The sequence below is a fragment of the Nannospalax galili genome, unplaced genomic scaffold (genome assembly GCF_000622305.1).
Source record: "Nannospalax galili isolate Female #2095 unplaced genomic scaffold, S.galili_v1.0 scaffold441, whole genome shotgun sequence".
Classification (NCBI taxonomy): Eukaryota; Metazoa; Chordata; class Mammalia; order Rodentia; family Spalacidae; genus Nannospalax; species Nannospalax galili.
The window spans coordinates 6,016,238-6,043,070 of record NW_008348089.1 but is presented as its reverse complement, the minus strand read 5'-3'; the positions used below and the strand labels follow the sequence as shown (position 1 = coordinate 6,043,070).

General features: G+C 37.0%; 1 protein-coding gene across 1 annotated transcript in view; it reads left to right on the top strand.

Annotated features, from left to right (window-relative positions):
* Window positions 1-26,833, top strand: part of Ccser1 (coiled-coil serine rich protein 1) — a 1,141,328-nt gene that overhangs the window by 865,245 nt on the left and 249,250 nt on the right. The window contains exon 10 of the mRNA XM_029569084.1: window positions 17,394-17,438. Coding sequence (XP_029424944.1) covers window positions 17,394-17,438 — 45 coding nt within the window. The remainder of the gene's footprint in view (window positions 1-17,393; window positions 17,439-26,833) is intronic.

Here is a 26,833-nt window from a genome sequence, read left to right as displayed (position 1 = left end):
TCTATAAAAATGTTATATGAAGTGTGCAATTACTGTATTAAAGATTATTCATTAACTAATTAAAATTCTCTTTGTGTTTTATACCCAATTTATAATATTTTATGGTTTTCCACCACATTTTTTTCTGGTTATTTTCAATTTGAAGATGGGAGGATACTGGAGGTACCTGGGAAGTGAGACCCAAGAGATCAGGAAATCAGCTTTTTGAGGACCTTTTTTTCTTTTTTTCAAATAGAAACTGTTTTCAAAATGCTAAAGAGTCACGAAAATGGGTCACATTTACAAATGATAGATTTAGATTTGGGAACAAATGCTGCGTACTGTCCTTAAAACCTAGGCCACTCTGAGGAAAAGCTAATTATCTTACAGCTCTGAGTCACCTGTGCCAAATGGTCTCACAGTTAGCCACAGCAGAGAAATGAAGCACAGAGCAGTAAACCTTGGGGATTCACCTGGCCTCCTTCGCAACCAAGATTGTTCCTACGGTGTCAGACAACAATTAAAAAATCTGAACTTGAAGGTGACTTAGAAAAGGACAAACTGAAAAGTGTAACTCTTTCAAACACATACACAACAAATAAAAGTACAACCAGAGTAGTGAAAGAATACAGAGAAAGGGACAGTTTGTGAGGTTGTCTGCATAGATAATGATTGGTCTGCCTGAGAGAGGAAACATAACAGATGTAACAGAGCACGTACCCGCAGGGTGCATGCCGTGGGTCCTCACCACTACCTGTGCTTACTCCAGAAGCAACATGCGGTATTTCTAAGCCTTATTTTTCCTCACAAGTAAATTTGGGACATGAACTACATGATTTCTGAAGCTGCTTTTAATGATCACGTTCTGTAAGTCTTTATTCTGTAAGGTCCTATATACTTGTCTGTCTTGACTCAGTGTACAGACTGTGCCCTGCCCCAGACCAGGCACTGCTAGGAAACAAATTGAAGTTAAAACAAGGCTTGTTAAAAGACATACTGAAGGGTACCATAAGCTAACAAGAGCCTGACTGAATCCTGCAACACTGGGTTCTTCATTCTTTATGATAAATTGCACCTTTGTTGATGATGGACAGGGAGAGATGAGAAAGGAGTGGGTTGAGCTTCAAAGTTCCCTCTGGGTTGCAGGTTCCTGGTTGGAAAAGCAATAAAGTGCTTTAAATTCTTTAAGGCAAAAGAGTACAGCCTGTAATCTCAGTTACTGAGAAGGCTTGAGCAATTTAGTGAGACACAATATTGAAATAATAATAACAATAATTAATATAAGGCTGAGGGTGTAGTTCATCTCAATGGTAAGTGCTTGCTTAGCAATGGACTAGTTTTATTTCCAAGTCTAAAAAGATACTAAAACTAAAGAACAGTTTTTTTCTGATAATATCTCTGCCACAGAAAGTAACTAGACTTTCAGACTGTGGCTAGATTACTACTTCATAAACGACAGTGCCCAAGATTTCCATGGTTGGTGAACAGTGTCATTGGAATAGTACCAAAAATTAATGTAAAAATCCATCTTCCCAAGTGCAGCCATGGAATTTACTTAATTAGATCCTTCTTACTATAACAAATAAAAGTAATTGTTTGAATAGAAATTTAATGAAAGAAAATTATGCATTTAATCTTCACCAGTCTTTTTAAAGATGCTATGCTGTTATGAGTTTGGAAAAATTAAAATATACTCAGTTAGCTTTAACAGTCTTTCCTTAATGTCCATGGATTTCCTGGAGGATAAGTCCATTGTCCAGAAATTAAGAACTCAACTGCAGTGAAATTGGAGAAGATGTTAAAGGAAAATGCAAGTCTTCATTTAATTTCTTCATAGGTTTTTATTGCATCATGGAACATTAATCTGTCTGATGAAAATTTAGGACTTTGTGTATCTCTGACTTGCATTCTGATATTATGTATTTATTTTCATGTTCTGTTTTGCCATTCCTAGAAATTAATAATGATAGAAGTAAACATGTTTATTAAAGTAAGATTTCTAGCAGTGGATCTTGACACAATCTGATTTATTTGTTTAATATTGAATCTTCAAAAGAACTGCTTAGAACATGCAGAGTTGTACATTATAAATGTTACATTTACAAGTAGAAATTTTACAAATATCCTATGAAAACTGAACCCATTATGCAACATAATAATTATCAAAAATAGAATGCATAAAAATATAAGATACATAGATGTTTATTCATTCAGACCATCTAATTTGTTAATTATATTTGTTATATAGTTCCAGTCAAATGCTAGTCACCCTTGTAAATATTGAATTGTGGTTCCATAAAATAGTCAAGGTTCTTATAGCCTTGGGCATTGAATTCTGGTGGGAAGAAATAGTCCATATACAAAATTGGTAAACAAGTAGAGAAGAAATAATTTTTTCTATGATTTTTTTCTCAATGTATACATTTTTATTAGTCACCTTTCTTAGTCTTTTTCTTGCTGTGATAGCAGCACTGACCCAAAGCAACTTATAAGGAAGAATTTATTTTAGCTTCTGGTTCCAGGAGAATTACAGCCCATCTTGGTGGGGAGGCATGGTAGCAGAGGTGGCTGGAGGAGGAGCAGAAGCTAGGCTCTCACATCTTCAGCAGGCACAGGAAACAAGAGAGCAACTGGAGATCCCGCAAGGCTTAAGAACTCTCTAAGCCCACCCCAGTGACCACACTTCCTCCTGCATGGCCACACTTTCTAAGACCTCCCAATACAGCTGGGAACAAAATTTCCAAATACTTGGAGCCTATGGGGGACATTCTTATTAAAACCATCACATTGTGCTCCCTGGCCACCATAGGTTCATGACCATATCAAATGCAAAATGCATTTAGTCCAACCTTAAAATTCATCATAATTTTTACCAGCCTCAATACTAAAAAGTCTACGGTCCAAAGTCTCTTCTGAGACTCTGGATAATTGTGTAACAGTAAGACCCTGTAAAATCAAAAGACAAATTACATACTCCCAACACACAGTGGAACCAAATACAGATTCCCATTCCAAAAGGGAGGAATAGAGACAGAGTGAGGAAATATGGGACCAAAACAAGACTGAAAACCATCAGGGAAAACACCAAATCCAGTAGCTCCATATCTGACTTCTGAGTTTTTACTTCCAAAGGGCTTAGATGGCTCAGCCTCTCCAGCTTTGCTGCATGCAACATACAGCTCTCTCTTGGGCTGGTACCACTCCCTGTATACAGCTCTCCTTGGCAGATGTCTCACAGCTTTGGCATCTTGAACATTTTCTTGGGGTCTCCATTGCCAACCAGACTTCACCTTCATACCTTCACGAAATGGCCTATCAGGGCCTTCTTTATGCAGAGGCAACCCTGCTGCCTGGCCTTGGTGGCTCTCTGAAACTGAGGAGGAAGAAATGATGACCCCTTCACTCTTGCATCTTTCATGCCTCCAAAGCCAGCATGGGTTAACAACACTGTCAAGTTTGACTACAAGTTTTGGGTGGACCCCAGCCTGCTTGATCCATTTTAGAAGCTTTTCCTTCAGTGGCCCCTGTAGCATTTTCCTTTCACAAACTAGTGGCTTAACTAGGTGTGGTCTTACCCTGGAGGTACTCTCCCCATTGTTTGAGAGCAATTATCTAGGCCTCTCATTAACCATGTTAATCTCCTTATCAAAGAGAGCCTCTCTAGCATATGCCAGGGCTCCAACATTAATCTTCCTAGTGCTCTTTTTCAATCCAAACTGTACATTCTGTATTTCTTTCTGCCTCATTTGCTCTTTTTCATTGTAGATCTGGACAATATTCATCATTAATAGCCACACCACCAACTGCATTAGGCTGTCTTGAAATTTCTTCCACCAGAAACATTAGTCCACTGCTTTGCAATTAGTCTCAGACAAGCTTTTTGGCTCTGTGCAGACTCCAGCCAGACTCTGTCAAAATATCCCAATTGCTGCTTAAGTCCTTATTTCCCTCTGGAACTACATTGTTCTCTGCACTATTGTCTTCCAGGCCTCTACTACAATGATCTGTTAGGCTCTGTTTACAGCAATCAACTGCTCTTCTAGCCCAAATTTCCAAAGTCTTCCATATTTTTCTGAAACCCCACATGGTCAGGTTCTTCATAGCCAACAGCCCACTCTCTGGTACCAATTACTGTGTTAGTGACTTTTCTGTTGAGCTTAGCTTCCACTCCTCCTCAAGCCACCTCTGCCACCATGCCTCTCCCCACCAAGATGAACTATAATTCCCCTGGATCCCTAAGCTCAAATAAACTCTTCCTTCTATAAGTTGTCTTTGGATCAGTGTTTCTATCACAACAATAACAAATTAACTAATACAATATTTTATTAAATTTTTTTACATTTCATACAAAACATCTTAATCATCTTTATACGCTCTCCTCCATCCACATCCTCCCATACTCCCTTATAGGATTTCATGCATTCTGTCATATATGCTAAGGCTTATTGAGTCATGTGTGTACCCAGATGTCCCTCAGTACAAGTTTACCCACTGGAATCTAGTCAGTCTAGCTAGGGTATCTCCCTTAAATAAAATCAACTATTTTTAGTAGCAATCCTAAGCAGAAAATTAAAACTGGGTCATGTGATGGTGAGAAACTTGACATCTATTTTAATTTCAGTGTCCTTGAAAGTCCTTTGACAGGAAATCTATACTGATATTTAAATGCCAACCAGATGAACGCATGGCCCTATGGTGATGGTGGGGAAGAACACTGCTAAAGAGAACAGCTGGTACAAAGACTACAGTAGAAATACTAGTTTTGAAGGACTACTGAGAGCAGTGGTCATGCTCTTTCTCCAGCAACAAGTAATCCTTTTGTGCAGCTCCACCTTTAACTCACAGCATTCAGAGTTCAGCTTTGCTAAGGAGGGATACTGGAGGACCAGAGGAGTAAAACAGTGAGAAGCTCTGGTGCCTGCCTGAGAACAAAGATAGGTCTTGAGCTGAGACACAAAGGAAGAGAGTGGAACTGGGTGGAAAGTCACAGGCCCAAGTGATCGATGACCCCACAAGGGTTTGAAAATTTGGAAGTGCAAATTGTAAGTCAATGTGAGGAATTTCCCAAAAGAATTAAAATTCTCCTAAGAGATAATTACACTTTAGTGGGGAAAAGCTGGATTTATTTTTTTTAACTTTCATCAGTGAACAAAATGTTCTTTCTGTGCCCACTGGAAATTACAAAAGAGTGGATTTCATTCTTTGAAATTGTCTTAATAGCTAGAGTCAGTATCCCATTACTAAGACCAGGAGCACGGAAGTGCTCAGGGGCCATAACATTAGGGAGGTGGTAGTCTTAGATGTGCATTCTAGAACATTTGTTGACTTAATTCGGAAGTAGGTAAGAAGACATATGCTACTTCATGTAAAACATATGCAAGTCTAATACCCAAAGTACTGTGAAGATTTGAAAGGCATAAGACCAACAAGTGAATCATCTCACACATGTCACTGCTATTTAAAAACCAAATTTAAAATGTATGCAGATATACCATTACCAATTAAGCCATTACTGATTATTTGACTGCATTTTCAATTGCTTAAAAAATTACCTGTATCCTGGAGAGAGGGCCTGAGTTCAGTTTCCAGCACTCTCACAGGGATGCTTGCAATTACCTGTAACTCTAGCTTCTAGATATCTGACACCTGTGGCCTCTGGGAGCTTGCACACACACACACACACACACACACACACACACACACACACACATTTAATTAAAAATAAAACTTTAAAAATATTGCCCATGTTACAGTTTCAGTAATAGAAAAGCCAAAGAAAATACTAAGCTGCCCAGCATGGAGTAGTCTTCCCATTGACGAAACTAATGAATCTAGCTGATCTGTAACTGTTCTTTGCACTCAACTCAAATATGGAAAAAATATTTGAATAAATGATTGTATCATGTAATGGAAAAGCAGGAACCTAAATACACTATTTTTAGGTAAACTAATATAAAATGATATCATATATATGTGCCCACAATCAGATAAATATGTCAAGGTAAGCTAAAAAAAACATTGAATTATAAACTCTGTGGGGGTAAAGACTGTAGCCTGTTTTATTCATGGCTATATCTCAAAGTCTAGGAGAGCATCTAATAAATAATTATTGATGTTTGACCCCTTTTGTTACTATGAACACCCTTAAGTTACAGAACCACTCAGTGGTTTATAATACCGATAAACACTGAATATAATAGCTGCTGTGGTAGTTTCTTTTTGACTCATTTCCAGAGAGGAAAGTTCTATTTCCAGCAGCAAGAAACAGGTAACTTCTTTCTGTTCCTTCAGTGAAGAACTTGGATACAGATACTGACCACAGGAGAAGAAACAGCTGGAAGAGGGAAGGCTGGAGGACTACCCACCGAGTAGAATGGCATATCCATTCTGAGCGATAGGATGACAGAAAGCCTGTTGCTGCACCTGCTGGATACATTACATGGCTCACTGAGGACAGGGAATTGTGAGAAACTGCAGATATTGAGTCTTCCTCAAGTTATAGTGACCCTGATAAAAGAAAACGCATCATAATGCAGAGTAATGTAAGGAAGAGCTTGAGATACAGAAGAGGAGGATCAGGCATGGGATGGTCAGCCAAGCAGGTGGAGGTGAAAATCATTTTCTGTCCCCCTCTTGGACTTTCAAGAGAATCTATTTATTAAGGACTTGACAATGAATGTTACTATCAATATCAGAAGTTTATTGAATGTCATTTAACTTTTATCATATAGAATCATGAGTTCATAAATAGCTGTACGTGATTTATAATATAGACTCATTTGAACTAAATGTTTGTTTTCTTTAAGCTGTAATTAAAACTTAGACACTAAGTCTTAGACTCCTAACTTCTGTTCTATTTTTTAACGTATTTATATATATTATCTTAATTTAATTTAGATCCTGAAATAACCATTGTCATCTAGAAAGGAAGGGGACACTCTTCAGTCAAGAATTGTTCTCTAAAGGATGGCCTGAAGTCCTCAGCTTCCTCTTAATAAAGTTTTGTCAGCAATTAACAGAAATATATGATGGCACCCATGCATGGTACTATTTTGTCTAGTGGGCTTTACAAAAAAATATTGCTGAGTTGCTTATTTTCTGAAACTGTTTTAAACTTAATATTTAGTATTATCAACCAGAAGTTGTTAGGAGTGATATCATCTAAAGTATCAGCAATTTTAAGTTGTTGATTGAACTCATATCTGAAATACAAAGACACTTTCTCCAGCAATGATCATCCCTCTGTGAGCTCTAGATGTCCTGGAAATAATCCAGTTCAGGACAACCTTTACTGTATGAAGTCTCATAAAATCTGAGGGCCAAAGTCCCTGGAGCAGAAGAAAGTTAACTTATGCAGTATACCAAGATGAAAACTGCTAGAAATCTGAGGACAGGAAGCGCTATACTACTTTAATATTTTAGTTAGCCTGGAGCAAACGTAATCACAAACTCTATGAAATGTTATTTGGGCCCATATAGTAACATTAATTTTCTTTTAATCTTTATCTGCCTTAGGAAATATTTCAATTGAATTTCACTTTTCTTTCCAAGGAATCATGGACTCTAGACTCCAACTTCATTTACTTTTAACTTTTTTCACATTTATTTCCAAATCCTAAATGAATTAAATTCCAGTAATTCGTCATCTTGCATTTACTTCTTCAAAATGTAAAAATGAACTGTTTTAGGTTGATTCTGTGAACTTTAATATAATCCTGGAATTGAATTTTCTCAGTAATGGATAACTTAGTTCACTTTTAAACACTTATATATCCAATTAGAGATTCATCTCAAAAACATTTTTTTAAAAAAAAGCAGCTTTTGGAGCAAGTGTGTGTTTTGGCTACAAAAACACCTCTATAATCATACACTGAATATCCAAGCCCAGCTATTTAAATTACTTTCCTTTGATATTTCCTTAGGAAAGCTAACTGCTTTAGTTTCCCTATCCGGGGAAAAGGATTTGACAGTATCACCTACCACAATGTGTAATTGTGTAATGTGCTTTACATAATCCCTGTCACATATCTACTTCAGGACTGCTTAGATTTTTTTTTCATCTCTGACCTTTTTTTCATCTGAGAAAGTTTTGTGTGATCCTGGTATGTGAAACAGGTACACATACTAAATCTTTACTGACAATAAATTATAAGAACTTTGTTTTAAAACAGGCCTTTGATAAATGTGTAATTTTACCATTTATTGAAGGTGAAAGCAAATTTGCACACAGATGGAATGGATGTGATTTTTAATTTTTACATAAGAAATAAATGCCCGCTGATTTGATGCTGTAGCATATGAAGTGTCTTAGACATTCTTTAGTGTTGATCAGTGTTTTGATGTTATAACTGTCAACATTGAAAACACCATTTTGCATAAATATGGAGTACAACATGTACCAAATTTCTGTGTTTTGGACCATTTCAGATTTTTGCAATTTTTTTCTTATTCCAAACCAATATTGATTTAACAGAACAAATGATTTATGAATGACACTCAAGTCAGCATCACAAAAAGAATTTATAAAAATCAAATATTTTAACTCAATACCATTCAAAATACACCAATTTGGTACATGCTGAGAAAAGATGGTGGGAAAATACTAAAAGTTTATTCTGTTTCATAATTAAACCATTATGTTATTAAGTGCAGAAAACTTTGCACATGCATTTAAAACCTGCAAGTCATTTATGTGGCTGTCTCCAGCCTGAACCAGTGTTTCAGGCCACGTTCACCTGGCATGAGGGCATGTGCAGTGCAGAAGTGTGCGTGCTGTATGTATGTGTTCAACCAAGGCTGCAGTGCAGTTGTGCCCTGAAGCAGGCACAACTAGAAACACCCTGCATTCATTACATTTAATTTCGATCCAATTTTTAGTCATTACCCTTTCAGAAATCTGCTGCTGCTGCCTGATTTTTAAATATAATCCTGTAAGTGGTCAGTACCCACTATTTAAGAAGGTGAAATCCTGGGGGCTGGAGAAATGGCTTAGCAGTTAAGAGCACTGGTTGCTCTTGCAGAGGACCCAGGTTCAAATCCTAACACCCATATAGTGACTAACAGCCATCTGCAAATCCAGTTCCAGGGTAAAGCAATGCTCTTTTCTGACTTCCACAAGCACCACACAACACAGGTGCACTTACATACATGCAGGCATAACACTCATACACAGAAAAATAAAAATAAAGTTTTAAAAAAGTGAAGCTGAAATCTAGTTTAAAACCAGTATTTGAAACATTGTTTTATGTACAAAGATATTCCTTTAGAAGTATGCAGCGATTTTAAAGACATTGGGTGAGGGCTTTCCAGTTTCAAAATGACAGAACTTAATGGTAAAGTGGGAAAGGACATGAAAATAATAGCATGTCTCGATTTTTGAGGCAGAAGATGGAAAACAATTCAAAGCTTCAGTGTGGTTTCCAAATCTGATTGTACAGATTCACAAAACTGACTAGCACGAGGAACACAGAGAAAAGAACAAAAAAGAATTTTATGAATGTTGACATTTGTATGATTTTTGTTTTCGGACAACTTTCAAGTCAAATTCTGAGGAACTGCATAAAGATTTCAAACATGTGCTTTTGAAATCTCTCTGCGAATTACAATATCAACATTGTATAAGAAAACTTCTAATACATTGGCTGAAAGAATAAGGAAATCACAAACATTTAAACTGTGCTTTTGAACGTTGAAGGAAGAGTGGAGATGAGATGTACGACCGAATTCTTGACGTTTCTGCTAGAATAAGTAGCCAAGAGAAATGAACTGATTCTCTAAGTTAATTCAGTGAACACGTGATGAGCCACACACCTCAACACTATCATCTACAGTGAACCCCAAATAAGGATAAAATTATTAATCCGCATATGCAAATGAAGTCTCCGTGAAATTTTCTCCCTGAAAATTAACACTAAATATAAAGCCTGCTACTGAGCTGAGAGAGGAAGACGTTGATGTCCACATTTTAAAAGACTTGAATTTGAAGACTGACCAAGACTAACAGCAGAGGTACCAAGCTTTATGCAGCTTTGCTGGGATTTCTTATTCTCTTGACTAGTTCTCTCAGTTTCACTGCTAAGTCATGCTGGACAGAAATCTGTATAGTAAGCTTCATGGGCCAACATACAGACCCAAGCTAAAATGAAAGGTAGCACAGATGTTACATTTTAAAACTCCCCAGAGATGGTTTATTGCAAATCTTTGTCCTCCGCATTCCCATTATCATTTTCATGATACATAAAGCAAGACAGAGAGAGCTACATGAACACCATACTCATCTTTCAGCAGTGTATTCTTCTTCCCCAAGTGTTAATGGTGATAAGGAGCAGGGAGGCCAGTGGTGGACAGTCCTGTGATTCTTATTCAGCATATGCCACAACCAAGAAGTGAAATGAACAATAGCAAAAACACTTAAATCTAAAATAATCACTTCCCAAAAGAGTAGATCCAGTGGAAGGTCATTTTGTTTTACCTTGTAATAAGGTGAATGTAAGAATAGAATTAATCCAGCTGAAATGCAGGGTCACAACAGTGTTTGTTGCATAGAAAACACTAAAAACTGATTATTTTTTAAAAGCTATAATAGAATGTATCCTTCATTTATATATTGTCAAGAGCAGCAATGTCTTAAACTGATGATACAACTTAGGTCATACTGCAGATAGCTGTGGACTGGGCACTGTGTTGTGCTTTATATAGAGTCTTTCAGATATGCCTAAAATTATTTAAATCTCAAAGCTGAAATCTGGAATATATAGCTCAAGAATTCTCCAAAAATTGTAAAGATTCTTTTTTTTTAGACAATGTTGTATGTCTATACTACTAACCCAATTTGTTTAAACAAAGATAATTACGGATTTGGGTTCCAGTGGCCAGAATTTGAATTCTGAATCAACCACATAACATAAATCAAGTTACTTTACTCCGAGATTCTTTTCTGTCAAATGTAGAGATTGAACTACAAGTTATTTAAAATTCTTATAGTTCTTTCCTGTGCCTCTGTGGCTGAGACTAAGTGTTAAAATGTCACACGGTCACTTGAAGCTTTTTAATAATGAATTTTTACTTCATCCAGTTAAATCATAACTTTCTAAGCTTAAAAAAGTATCAGAATGCAGTATTTTCAGTGCTAATAGTCAAGTACGGATTTCGTGTGTCCTCTTTGTTTGGTGCCACATCAGAAAAAGAAATCAACCACATCCAAAGATTCTTTTTTAAGGTTTAAATTCTGAGATATGTATATTTCAATTGGAAAATCCAGAGAGGTAAGGATGCTAAGAAACAGCTATGTTACGGGAAGAAGCGGGAGTATGGGGAGACTAAGTAACACTAAAGGCCTTTAGAAAAAGCCATATGGAAACCTAGCAGTATAGAAGCTCCTTAAAGCATATGCATATACATTATAACAAGAGATTAAAATGAATTCCCTTATAACCGGGAGACGTTACCCCACTAGATATCACAAGCTAGCAAAGTAAAAGCCCAATGCCAGAAATGAACTCCCTCATTTGAAGCTGTTGACCAGGGGTCTATAGACCCTCAAATAATACTGAGCATTGCCCCTGCTCTTGGTTACCCACCAGAACTTTACAGTAAGACCCTTTTGCTGAAGACACAAATAGAGCTGTGGAAGAAATACTCAAAGATTTGGGTAGTATATATATCTGACATTTTAGGTACAGCAGAGCCAAGGAACTTTCCAAGGCACAATCATAATCCCAAGAGCATTCTAGCCATCGTGAAGCATCATTGTCTCCCACAAACCCAGTTTTCTGACACAGCTGGCCTCAGACACCCACACTGTTGCAGGACATGTGCACAGATGTTGGAATATAGGAGAGATTTTGGTAGCAAGTTCTATTTTTTTCAGTTGATAGCTTTTCCCTCTTTATGCCTTACTAAACCATCTTAATTTAGCACATTGCAGAACATTTGCTTCAGGGTAATTTTTCTCCCTACCTACAATTTATAGCATTTTGATTTGGTCTCAGGTGATTAATTTTGATCAATGCAAAGAGTTTATACTCTCTAGTGAGAAAATATGTACAGTGAAAAAAATACATTTTCCAAGTCGTGTTCCCCCAGAGCATTTTAAAATATAATTTATTTTAGACATGCTGGATAAATATTATGTCTATACTGTTGAATAATAATGAAGTAGATTTGAAATCAATTAAAAAATCTGTTTGTATCAGTTTTAAGAGCCCGACAATTTGTTTGCAATTTGAATACATTAACATGAATAATTTGACTACTGATGTTTTTATTTGTTTTTCTGAGAGCCCAACTGTCTCAGTGAATAAAGTGAAAACATATTCATTTCTCTCTGAACGAACTCAATGTCTTTTAGGAGAAGGAATGAAAAATATAAGACATGCCAAAGATTTCCCTTCATATGATTTAGATATAAATGGCAAGTAAGCGTCCTTGACATGAACACACCCTTGTCTTAAATGTCAGTACTCAACTCATTGAAGGTGATGTTAACAACAGGCTTTGACTATAGAGTCTTTGACTGGGAATCTACACATATGTGATATGACTGTGGACATGACCAGGAAAAGAGCAGCTTGAAGTCTAAATACTAGAGAGCTGTGAGCATTCCCAAAGCTCTGAAACCTTGAAGTGTTCTGAGTTCCTATCACCCAGAGTCTTGCATGGTCCCTGAGTACTTGGGATATGTGGTAGATAGTAGAGAGGGCCAAGCCTTATGAAGGGCTGGAGTTAACAATACTGAAATATGTCTAAACAAGCCCCAGAAGAATTAACCAAGCATCAGGAACTTAAAAGTCTGCAAGAATCAATTCCAGCGCTAAGAGACTATAGCAAAATCTAAAGTTTACCCCAACCCAAAATATTTGTCAAACAACCTAAGAATTATTGTAAAAAAGAAGAGTTGATAAAATTAGGTTTATAACTAGGAGAAAATACAGCCAGTTAAAACAGATCTGAAAATGACAGTGGCCAGAAACTAGGAAGTCACTATTTTATGTATAAATAAAGGAAGGGTTTGAGGAAAGTTATGAAAATAATGAGAAAAATAGAAATTGTATATCAAATATAAAACAAAAATGTCACTGAATAAGTGACAGTTGGCTAGTGTAGAGAAAAAAGAAGGATGAACTTGGAAAATTAGCTTTAGAAAATAAAATGTAGCATCAAGGAAAAAGACTTGACAAAATAAAGTCTCAATGATACAGGAGACAAGAAACAATTTAACAACTTTTAAAAAGTCATTTGTTTTTATTTTATGTGTATGAGTGTTTTGTCTGCATGTATGTAAGTGAATCACATCTGTGAAATTCCTGCAAAGGTCAGAAGAGGTCGTTGGATCATCCAGAACTGGTGTTACAGATAGTTGTTAGCCACTTTGTAGATGCTGGGAACTGAACCCAGCTTCTCTGCACAAGCAGCCACTGCCCTTAACTGCTGAGCCATCTCTCCAGCACCCCTAAATAGATGGAAAAGTGAGAATCAGAAAGACTGAAGAAATAATGATTGTTTCTCCTTAAAAAGTTATGAAAACAAAATCTACTTCAAGAGGTTAGCTGACCAGGCTCTAGTGGATGATCTCACACTGAGGAACATCTGGGGACACAAACTTGCTAATAGGCCTTAACATATATGACAGAATGTGTGAGATTCTGTGGGGGGGGGGGTGTCTAAGGGGAAGTACAGTAACAAAAGAGGTATAAATATGATTAAGGTATATGAAATGCACAAAAGCTCAGTAAGAATATATGTTGAAGAAAAAAGAAAAGAACAAATTATCAAATGAGAAAAAGTGTGCAAAAATAGTTTAAACTTGCACATTGTATGTGAATAGTCTCATTGTCTGCTTATGAATTTCCTCTGTTTAACAGTGTTCTCCAAATACAAAACAAAACAGGTATTTCATCCAAATTGAGCTTACACTGAAACATATTATATGTGTAATAATGATGCTAAATCAGGCAGTAGAAGAGGACTGGCAGACCAAGAAGGCAACATGGATGTTTGCTGAACACAGCTCCAACAACATCTTTAACCTTCGTGACAAACACAGGTGCCAGTGAGGATGTTTACTATTTTTTAAGCACAAAGGATTATGTTGAAAGACTATGAAACATATTAGGGGACACACACAGAAGTCCCAAATAGAGATTTAAAAACACATCATTCTGATTTCTGTCAACCATTCACATGTCTTCCAATACTAAAAATTGTGTGTGTGAGTCTACTTCAGAATATTTTTTACCCAACTTATATATTAAAAAATACTTTAACATTTTGCTTCATATTATTTTTTCTGGAAAATTAAATGTTTGAGAATGTGTTCTATAAATGCAGACAATTTTCTCAGGTTGGAGGCAGGCTGCCATTTGATTACTAACATAACTGCTCTGCCAGGTGGATTCTAGAATCTTTTGCAGAGTCCACAGAGTAATGTCTACTTTGTGATTAAAAACGACAGGGAAGTAGGTAATATTTGTGTGCCAGTTGTTTGTCAGAATAATTCAAGAAGTGAGGTTCAATATGAAGAGATAACTTTTTAGAACAACTCTGCATAATCTTTTAAGTATAAATGCTTTTGCAAAAAAAATTTTTATAAGTTAATTTCTTTGAGATACTTAATAAGTGAGTTATTCTAACCTTAATTTGTTACTTAATATAACAACGAAAGCAGATAACATTTTCTTAATATACAGATATACAGATGAAATATTTAAGTGTAGCATACTGATTTTATAAATTCCCTCAGATGTTTTGAAGACAATGTAGTTCTGTAGCTCAAGTTATATAATATTCATTTTTCCATCAGAAATAGAGAAGTACTGTGACTTAAAAAAATTCTTAGTTTTATTATTAAATTATTGCTGTTGTATTAGAGAACTGTGTAAAAAAAGTTTCAACCTTAAATGACACATATGACACATATTTATTCGTTTATTTCCAACATTCCCTTTAGAGCATTTCTATTTTTACTTTTTTTGAATTTTCAATAATTTTATATATTTTGATCATATTTATATCTCCTTACTAAACCAACACTAAATTTCATACACACACACACATTAAAGCCTACAGAGTCATGTTTGTATCCCAAAATACTCTTCAATATGGGTTCATCCACTGGAGCCTGGTCAACCTACAAAGAGTCTCACCCTTAAATGAGACTGTATTTCTCCTTCCCAGTAGCCATCTGTTGACAATAGATCCTTAAGCAGGGCTTTGGTTTCTGACCCACATGAGCTTGAGCTTATATGGGACATGTACATGCTGTCATCGTTGCTGTGAGTACATATTAATAACTGACCGGCTCTCTGAAAACCTGTTTCCTTGTGTAATTCATCTCCTCTGGCTCCTACAATCTTTCTGCCCGCTGTTCCACAATGATCCCTGAACTTTGGGAGGCAGAAGTTTGATGTAGGTGTCCTAATCAGGGATAAGCAGTCTGTAGCCTCTTGTTCTCTGCAAGCTTCCCAGTTGTAGTTCTCCATGTTACACCATCTGCTGTAAAGAAGCTTCTCTCTCAAGAGTTGAGAGCTATATTAATCTATGTGAATAACAATAAGTCATTAGAAATCACTTTAATATATCTATTTAACAGAATAATTTATTAGGCTATGGAGAGCATTTCCTTATAAAGGAGAAAATGAAGTGAATTTTGAGAATGTGAGCCATTATTTTTATCTCTTCACTATCAAAGTAACATTTGCAGATGGAAGTCCAAATTCTTTTGAAAGTTTTCACAGTTTGGCAAGCTTTTGAATCCTATTTTCCTGCTATCTTTTCTGCTCAGCTCACAGTTTGCAGGCTAAAGGCTGAACCACTAATCCACTCATCTTTCTTAGAGCAGAGCTTCTCATTCTCCGTTTTTTTGTTTGTTTGTTTTGTTTTTGTTTTTGTTTTTGTTTTGGTGTGTGTGGGGGGGGTAGAATTATAAGAAATTATTTGTATGCCTGACTGTGTGGAGGGGGGGTGTATGTCCACATGGGTACAGCTGCCTGTTTAGGAGAGAAGAGGTGACAGATTCCCCTGGAATTGTTACAGGTGATTGTGAGCCAAACAACACGGGTACTTGGAGCTGAACTCTGGTCCTTTGCAAGAGTGGCGTGCACTCTCTACTGTTTCTCAGTCTTAATGTGCGCAGCATTACCTGGTCTGGAGAAGATGCTGGACTTTGGCACTGCAGCAAGTGCCTGTGATGCCAGGCTGCTGTGGCAGGCTCTAGGTACTCGGTGGTCTTGGTATCTCTCTAGGAGTCGTCTCTTTTCTGCCTTCCTTCTTCATGCTCATAGAGGGTTTAATGTGATTCTATGAGGAGGTCTAATTGGATATCCATTCACAGGCCCTGTTCTTCTTATAATCAAAGAACTATATATAGGATGTGATCTCCTGAAGTTTGCTGCTTATATTTCTTTGGATCAATCTTATCTTTGGGGATGCTTTAATATTTATTTTAGTATTTCATCTTGTGTGATGCCTGACTCAGAGAAAGCATTTAATAAATACATATTGTAAAATAATGAAAGAGGAAAAGGAGGAGAAGGGGAAAGGGAAAGGAAGATAGGAAAGGTCTTACCATTATTACTTTGAAATTTTCACATCATTCCTCCAAGATAGGCAACCACTACAGGGAAAATAGTAGGAATTAGGACTTCACTGGGCTTAGAAGTTAAGTCAATTTTTCTATTAAATTTCCTTATGAAATTACATTAATTGAATGAAGATAGATTAAAAATGATAGATGATAGATAGATAAATGATTTATGGATAGACAATCAATAACTTTGCAATTAGCTTGCCACACACACTTTGCAATTAGCTTGCTAAGAAATAGATTGACTCCTCTTGCTTTTAATTAAACATAATGAATATTAGAGACTTTTGTATTTTCCCATTCCACTGTAGAAAACAGTTGTAAAACTACACATGGGAATTCTTGTGTCAGCATTAAATCCTGAGGATTTTTAAATATTGAGTTTTGAAGCTGAAATCCTGCCTGTTTTCTAGATGTTGTCCAGTGTGTTGGGGGCCAGTTTCTGCTGTGCTTACCAGCCTTGCTTAGTGCTTGTTGTGCAACTGAGTGTGGGAGATCAGGAGCTTATCATCCATGAGAGCGCATGCTCTGTCTTCTACTTTAAATTGCAAAGGGTCTGCATGGATTTCGGCTCTTAAGAGGAGAGAACAGGTGCGTTGAATTTTAGTTCTGATATGCTCATAGGTTTAGTAAGGAATGCGTTGTTACTTCTTGAAGACTTACTTCATGCACAGGCCACATTCATACACCCAATGTGTGCACATGCATGAGATACCTCTATTCAGTCATTCTTTGCTATGTCAATTATTTTCTTTGCTTCAGTGTTCTTGTGATCGAAGTAAATGTTGGTTACCTCTTTGTATACAATGATATTTTTTTTTCTTTCCTTCAGGGTTTAAGCTTGAAACGACTGGAGGCAGTACAAGGTGGGAGAGAGGTAAGAATGTTTAAAGGAAGGAGAGGGAAGAAGAGAACATGGTGATGGTGACTACGGTTGATATCGGCGATTATATAAATATCCATATTGGCACACATTCCCATTCACATAGCCAAAAGCTCCTTTGGCATGTATTTAAGTAAATGTATCGTTCGTGCTTACTCCTCTGAAGCTGAAGAAAATTCTGTTCATCTAGTCCAGGAAACATTTGTATTAAAATGTATTTCTGCAGTGGCATGGCCCACAGAGGGCACAGAAATATTTTTAAGCAAAACTTAAAATACAGTATTTAAAATGGTCTATTTAGGGATGAGCAAAACTCATGCAAGGTAGGGTGCATTAATGAGTTTGTTCTAGTCACACCAGAGTTCTTAGAACTGCTCTAATGGATGCTGATTTTCCTAAATGCTTTATGAAGAGAGGAAACTCTGAATAGTGATACAGCATCATATCACGTACGACCTTATCTTCTAGTTTGAAAACGAAGACGTTCTGCTAAAATTCCTCCATGCTGGTGTGTTGATGTTTGACACTGTATTCCAAGCTGATGTGAAGCTTGGGAAGGGCAGAATAATTCATAAGTCAGTATTTTCTCTTTGTAGAAAACATTATTTTTTGATGAGACATACTCAATTTTGGGCAAAAGCAAACGTGTTTTCTCTTACAAAATAAGAAATGAAACCTCACCCCCCTCGCCACTCCTGACCTCTTCCTCTACAAAGGGACTTCTTCCTGGTTAGGTGAGTGCCAGTTGCTCCTTCTCTTGCTGGGTCTGTGTCCAAGAGTGTGTTTTTAGTTTTCAACAGGTAGTTTCTTCTAAACCTGTCACTTAGGCCTTTTTTTCTTTTTCTTTTTTTTCTTTTTTCCTCCTTTCTTCATGGGGCACATAACAGTTGGCTCATGCAAAAAAATTAAATAGAGATAAATCCTTAGGTGTTTTTCGTGTTGTAAGAGACCAAGGGCTTGGCTTCCAGGAGGAATGGGGAGAAATGGAGCTCATGAGGAAGACTTCTGAGCCGTTTACAGGGCAACACCTGCTTTCCCTCAGACAGTTCCAAATGGGTTTACCTGTAGTAAACAGCTACTGCATCACCTCATGGGCTCACTCCAAGCTTTACTGCCACAATTTGCCTGCACTGACTTGATGACCATGGGGCAGACAGTGTGGAGTCATGAACCTTCTCAGCACTGCTTCCTACTGTAGTAGCTACAGTGTTCCGAGAAGGTAACACTAAGCTGCCTATTCATAACGTGGTGTGGTGGAGCCATGCAAAATCCAGCATTCAATTCTTCAAAAATAGTTTTTTAAAATTACTTTTAAAAATGAAATGACTGGTTCTTATTGAAAGTAGTGCTTTTACATTTTCCTTCTTATTTTCTCATTTCTGCTGCATTTATTTTATTATCAATGTGACTATATGTAAGTAAGATGTGTGAGAGAACAGATTTACAGTAATTGTGAAAGTAATATCATCAGACTAACAATAGCTCAGTTGTTACTTCACTTAACCTCTTTGCTCAACATATAGAAAATAAATATAGATTATTAAAATTTATGACATTGGGGCTAGAGCAATGACTCAGCTGCCAAGAATGCCTACTGCACTTGCAGAGAACCAGGATCCGTTCCTAGCACCCACATGGTGGCTTACAACCACCTGTAACTCCAGTTCCAGGGGATCTGAACACACATGCTCTTCATACATATATTCAGAGATACATCTATGTAAACTAAAAGAAATAAATAATATATAAAAAATAAATTTCAAAATAGTATTTCACTAACTGTTGGGATTCATTGGCTAATTTGGGCATCCTTCTATTCAGTCTGACCATTCACTTGAACTTTGCCTATGACTTTGAAAACTGAGCTACTTTATGGTAAAAAACTTGAGGGAACTACAATATAATTAGATAAAGTATGCTGTGAAAACCATTCTGTCAAGTCTCCAAGGCAACCGATCTATAAACAAAGGGAGCCATTGTTGTGTGGAGAACCTGGATCTCTCTTGCTTAGGAAATGTGACATGTGTCTCCCTGACTCCTGTCAACTATGTTCTATTATATGTGTACATAACAAAGAAATATAGTGTATCTCTGAATCTGTTAAATTTTAATGTGGGGATTTAACAAGCTCTTACTCCAGACTATCTCTTAGAATTTCTCATTGTGAGCCTATCATGACTGATAAAGATTTAACTACAATAGTGTTGCTTAAGATGAATTACTTTGTCTTAGTTCAAATGACAGATATTCCCAGTAGGTGTTGATGAATGTAATACTAAGGACCTATTGCCAAATATTTATAAGACAGCTTAAGAAATGTCATTGAAAATGTTCTATTTACTTACTGAGGTAATGGCACTGGCTAGAACATTTGTGGGGAACTGAAGAAGGCAGTAATATGCTATTTAGGAAAGTGGTAAATCCTGTTAAAAAGCTAACAGCTAAGAGGGAGGCTAGATTCGGATGCTACACACAGTGCAAAATACAGACTATAAAGTGACTCAGAGTAAAGAATATTTGTGAAGGAAGAAGACCTGGGCAGCATCTAAATTGTATGTATTCTTTTAAATATTTAAAAGAGACAAAAGGCACATAAAAATTGCCTTCACAGTGGCATCTTCATATGTCTTTATATGTACTTTATGTGTATACATGAGAGGGTTGACACTATCAGATAAGAATCAGCATTTCTTTAAAGGACGATTTTGAGAATACTGCACAAAATGTGACTATTTACCAGCTTTTTCCACCTGATAATACACAGGGTTCCTGCACCCACTGAGATCTCACAGCACACACAAAAAATGCAGTGACATCTCACTGGGTAGAAATGCAAAGATAAGTCTTATATCTTTTCTCAAAGAATGACTTTCCCTTGGCATGTTCTTATTGTAAACTGTGATAAAACTAAGGTACTGTCAGTTTTCCTTTAAGAACTGTATTTCACTGTTATTCTGAGGCATTATATATCCTAAATTTTAAGTGTTTTGTTGATTTTCTACTTATGTTAAGTGTTACTTAAACATGTACTTGCCTCTGAGGGTAATTTTTTTTTATTTTGTTTTGCATTTCTTTGGCAGTACACTTGCATAGTTCTTGCATTATGTATGCCTTGAAAAGTTACACATTTTTATTTGAATTTGGAAGTCAGTCTGGTCTCCAAAAGGAAGAAAATTAAGAAAATGAAAAAAATTATATTATAAATTTCAAAATAATTTGTGTGATTTTAAGTGACATGGAATACAAATCACATTGATTTGTTTTCTATTTATATTTTTTAAATATTTCTTTATTGTTTTTATTTTATTTTATGCCTATGAGTGTAAGCGCACCCATGTCGTGCAATGCCCGTGGAGGTCAGAAGAAGGTGCCATTTGCCCTGGAACTGGAGTTATAGATGGGTGTTAGCTGCCATATGGGTGCTGGGAATCAAATCTGGATCCTCTGAAAGAGTAGTCAGTGCTCTTAACTGCTGAGCTGTCTGTCCAGCCCCATTGTTTTCTGTATATATTTTAATGAGAATTAAAAAGCAGACAATTTTATGAGAAGGTTCTCTCAAATAAAGATAACTAATTCTTGATTTTTGTGTGTGTGTCCGACAGACCCCTGGAAGAAATGCTTTTAGTAGTAAAAAAAAAGTTGTGTAATTTCTAAGATAGATCTAAAATGAGGAAAGTAGACTGTTCTTAAAAATAACAGCAACAAGTCTTGAGGTAATAATGTTTTCTTAATATCTAATATTTTACATGCTTTGAAACTTCTTCTTTACTGCTTTAATAGCTCTGATTACTGAATACAAAATCTATCTGTATTTATGTTTTGAATCTGTTTTTTTATTAGCATGATAAAAAAGACAAATGTTTTTTGACTTTTTGGCTTAAGCAGTTTAAGAACTAAGCCATTTAAGAAAAATAACATTGGGGCTGAGGATTTATCCACAACCCTCCTTCTAGTAGGTGCTATAAATTGTATCTTCAGTGATATGAGCTTGCTTCCAATTCATTTTTTATTACCTAATGTTTAAAATGTAGTTACTTTTTTACTCTTACTAAGTTTTATAATTTCGAAATTGCATTTATCTATTTAGTGTATTGTGTACACATGTGCATACTGTGTAAATATGAATGTGCTATGGCATATGTGTGGAGGTCTGAGAACAACCTGTGTGATTTTGTTTTCTCCTACCACATGGGCCTCAGGGATTGAATAACTCAGGTTATAAGCTTGGCCATCTGTACCCCCCTCCCTTATTTAACTTTAGCTATCCTGTTCTTGATATTTGTAGGGTTGTGTAGGATAAAAGTTTCTTTCATAACCTTGGTGATTATGTGTTTTTGTTTTTGTTTCTTTAATCTATATGTTGCTATTTGAGCTTTAAAAATCAGGCTAAAGATTATTGTTCTAGTTTGCTTTCTACTGATATGATAAAACACTCTGACCAAAAGTAACATGGAGAGAAAAGGGTTTATTTCAGCTTCCAACTCTCAGGTGACAATCCAACATTGAGGGAAGTTAGGCAACACGTCAGGGCAGGCACCTGGAGGCAGGAACTGAACCAGAGACCATGAAGACATTGCTTCCTGCTTCCTCCCTCTGAGCTGTGCCCAGCCAGCTTTCTTATCCACCCAGGACCACTAGTCCATAAATGGCACCACCCATAATGGACTAGACCTTCCCGTATCACTCATCAATCAAGAAAAAGCCTTGCAGACATTCCCACAGGCCAATCCGATGGAGACAGTGCCTCAAATTGAGGTTCCTTCTTCCCAGGTCTGTTAAGTTGACAACTGAAGCTATCCAGCGCAATTATTTTTTTTTTCTAAACGGAATATTTTTTAATTCTCCAGTATCCATAGATTTTCAGTAAAATGTTTCTGATGTATGGTATGAATTTGATTAGGACTTAGTAAAAATATAAATTATCCTTGTTTTTCTCCTTTGGAAATGATAATAAAATAAATGAGAGATCATTGTGCTTAAGAATCAATATTAAATTGAAAGGAATGTCATTCATATATTAGTTAGTTTTTTCATTGCTGTGAAAATACTCAACTAAAGCAACACAAGAAAGGAAGGGGTTTTTTTTTGTTGTTGTTGTTGTTGTTGTTGTTGTTGTTGTTTGTTTTTCTGGTCTTTATGAGACGGGATCTCCCTGTAGTCCCAGCTGGCCTGGAGCTCACTATGTAGACCAGTCTGGCCTTGAACTCATAGAAATCTGCCTGCCTCTGCCTCCCAAGGGGTGGGACTACAGGCGTGTGCCACCAAGCCTGGCTTAGGAAGGGTTTGTTTTAACTCTTGGATTCAGGGGATACATAGTGGAGGAGACCCCAATGGCTCAGATCTCAGCGGGTAAAGAAGCAAAGAAGGATGAATGTAGAGGTTGTGTGTGTGTGTGTGTGTGTGTGTGTGTGTGTGTGTGTCCACCACACCTTTATCCAGTCTAGGATCCCTACCCATGAGATGGCACAGTCCCATTCAGGGTGAGACAACTTCTCTAGAAAGTCCCACCAAGACATATGGACATGTGCACCTGATTAATGCCATAAGTGTTCTTTATCCAGTTAAGCTGACAATTCATATTAACCACACTTTACAAGACCAAATTCATACTTCCTGTTTCAAAAGGTAGGGGAGAGGATAAAGAGGTGACAGATGTAAAGGTCTTTAAGTAGTGCCTGGCTGTGAGAAGCAGTTGATAAATCATCCTAGTTACTGCTGTTCTTATTGGTACCACCGGCTCTTCCTTCATCTTTGCTTCTCTTGTTGGCTACGGTGGAACAGAGATGAGATGAGATGCTGAGGCTTTCAGCCAAGAAGCAACGTTAACTTGTGCAGGTACTGACTCAGGATTCACATCCAAAGGCTGAGCCCTGTGCTCCTTATATACCTTTCACTAATTCCCTTTAAAATTCAGTCCTATTGTCTCCCATCCATGGTAACATACATTCTGATTGGGTGTTTTATGCTACAGAGTTGCAACAGGTTACCCATGCATACATACACACTGATTGTATTACCCATGTTGCCTTTCTTTGTTCTAGGAAGGATCCTACCACACTCCCAGAGAGGTACCATGTCCTATTGTTAGAGTAGCAAATAGCCCCATAAGCTTAACTGGTCAAGACTATAAAATCTCTAGTCTGTTGGAATACCCACCTTTCCAGTTTCACTGGTCAACCATCTGGTCATAGAACCACCCCTAGGAAGGCAGGTTCACCTAAAGTTATGCTAAATAGTTGGGCAGGCAGAGAACCTAGTGCTTTAATGAGATAGCGAATTTTTCCTGCCTGGAATCCTGCCTCCTAGGGCAGAACTCCCTGACCTAGCCACACATGTAAGTCTCTGTAATTCTGCCTGGTTTTCTAATTCTTCAAAAAAGCGTACTTTTCCCCTTTCTTCTTCATATTCCTAAGCATGTTTTCTTTAACGCTTTGGATTGCCCCTAGAATCTTGTATTTCTTTACTTTTTCTCTAAAACTTCCTTCTCCCAGCCATGGGAGAAGGAATAAAATTGTAAAAGCTTCCATTTGGGTCTGTTCTTAAATTCTTTTATGAATGAGACTAAGAACCCTCTAGGGGACGCTCTTTCTCCCTCTTTCACTGTTAGGAGATTTTATAATCTACATGGACTTGTCTAAACCATTAGAATTAATGACATCAAAACCTACCTGGAATCTATCATTTAACATAAAAATACTTCATATTATAAAATAGAGAAAAAAAAAAAAACATGTCTTCTTCCACTGATTCAGAGAACAGTGTCTAAAGTCTCTGGGTGTATAAACTGTGGGCCACATCTTTATGTCTTCTACTTTTTATGGATGGTCCTCATACTGGGCTTTGAAAGCTATTCACCTCAAAATAAACTAAATGGAAGCAGGCAAGACTGAGTACTCCTCTTAGGAGGAGTTTGAAAGGCTATCAAGGCATAGCTGTGTAAAGCACATCAGTTTGAGGAAAGCTTTAGCCTTAGACTGAGTCCTGGTGTTAGACTGGACAGATAGGAGAGTCACAGAAAAAGGCCAAAAGAGGTGTCACAGAGAAGTTTTAACCAAGAGTAAGTGTTTCCTTATGGATTAGATAAGGCATTACAGAAAACCATTGTCATTCCAGGGACCAGTAACTTTACATTTGAAAAGCAATGATAGTTTAGGTTCTGTTGCTTAACCTCACTGACTGGGAGGCTAAGGAAACCTCAGAGAAACTTGTTTCAGATAGACATGCTTGAAGCCTACAGAGAAGGGTTCCATTGCACCGCACAGTGACTCCACAATGTTTGAATGTTGATGTGAGAAAAATGCCACAAAAGAAAAATAAAAAACAAACAAGCAAAACAAAACAAAACAATATAAAAAAAAAAAAACACTTGATAACCCAGTTCCTTTTTTTTTTTTTTAGATCGGTGACCTGTGGACAGGGGAATATTTACAATAGAGTCTTTCAGGTTAAGGTTGTAGTCAGTCATCTGGATGAGCTAATTCAGACTTCTTCATCAGAGAAGTATTTATTTATTCATACTGAGATAAAAATTCCCTTCTTTATTACAAATAGAAGCTAGTAAGCTAGTTACTACCTCAAAAATACAGTTATTTCATTATTTTAGGACTTTCTATATCTTAATAGGCTATTTCCTTTGTATTTGTATTTTCATGTGAAATAATCTCTTTGTAAATTATAAAATGTTTTAATTCTTGACTTATGTGAGGAGCACTGAATTCCAATGAACTGAATCACACTGTTTCACTTTTCTGGAGAATTCTATTCCTCTTCGGCACCTCTGTTGGCAAATAGATCTTCAGACTCCTTCTGTCAGTTGAACAACACTCTTAGAAGACTTATTTGCTATATGTTCATTCCATGTACACATCCTGTCCTCAAACCCCATTGAGAGTTCTCCAGCCAGCGGTTCTCAGTCAGCCTGGTGGAAGGAAGGTGGGCATCTCTGATTAGCTATCCTTTGTCAAGTGATACCTACAGGGTGAGGCCTTCTAGTGTTGAAGGAACAGATTCTTTTTCTCTGCCGATTTAAAGACTAAGAAGGCAGACAAAACAAGTTCTCAGCACTCACGTTTTATTTTAAGCTCCTCCAACGGGAGGAGACACAAGATGGTGTCCCAGTTTGTCTGAAGAGACTAAACGTTTATATATTTTGGGTGGGATGAGTTTACTTCTGCCCCTAGAATTGACTGTTTTGAGCTATTGCAGGGAATTGGATAATTCAGACAATGAAAGGAAAACTGGTCGGTTCCTACCACAGGCTGCCTTCCCTTTTTGGGAGATACAGAGTCCCACCAACAGCTCCCTCTGATAGGACAAAACCCACCAAGTTTTGTCTTATAGAAAGAGAGAGGAAGCAGGAAGTCAACCATCCTAAATGTGTGAGTGAAAAGTGCGTTCATCTACCTAGAGCCTTGTTTTCTTTTTCTGTCTGACTGCCAGGGCTCTGTCGCTCCTAGTTCCTCTGTAGTATCACGTGCTCGGTCCTTTATTGATCACAAATCACTGCCCTGCCATGTGTAAGCTGAAATGTATGATTAAGATAGGCATGTAACAAAAATTTTATTTATGATTCTTTAGCTTCTAAGAAATATTATGCAATCAAAATTAAGTATAAATGCTTATGTTGAATATATTAAAAATATAAGGATTGGAGATGTTTAATTTTCCAAGTTAAAGTTGTATTCAAACTAACAGCACTAAGAACAATGGTCACGCCCCACCCCCGGGGCGGGGGCTGCCGCCATATAAAGTGCCACTGATAGGCTGCACACAGTTCTAAGGATAGCCATCTTTAAAGTCGACATCAATTGTTGGCAAGGTTGGGTTCTCCTGTGACCTCACAGAGTGCTCTTTTAAGCATTGTGCAACCTTGGTTGCTCTTTGTGTGTCCAAATTTCCTCTCATAAAGACATCAGTCAGACTGAATTACTGCCCATCCTAATAACCTCATTTAATTTTCGTCATTCTAGACATGAAAGACTGATTCTCTGCCCCCTCACCATCATATTCAGGAATTGTTTTGATTTGATCTTAAATGCCTTCCAAAGACCCACATCTTGGTAGTTTAGTACCCAGGTTGGAATAGAGAGGAGAACGCCCTGGGCAAAAAACTATAACTTTTCTACCTTCTCCTGCCATCAAGAAGGAAGTAAACCATTTTCTATTACTGTAGGCTTTAACGTTCCAATCAGTTCAGGCTCAAATCCTGGGTTGTTGGTTTGGGATAGAAATAGCTAACTATGTGCCTTGATGTCAGTTACCTTTTAGCTTTGGGTCAGCCATAAGCTGCCCTGTACTGGCTTATTTTGTACAAATCTGTGACAAGCAGTTTGAGGATTGAGTTTTGAAAGTTTTAAACTGCCTCTCTGAGATTCTGCCTCCTGTCCCAT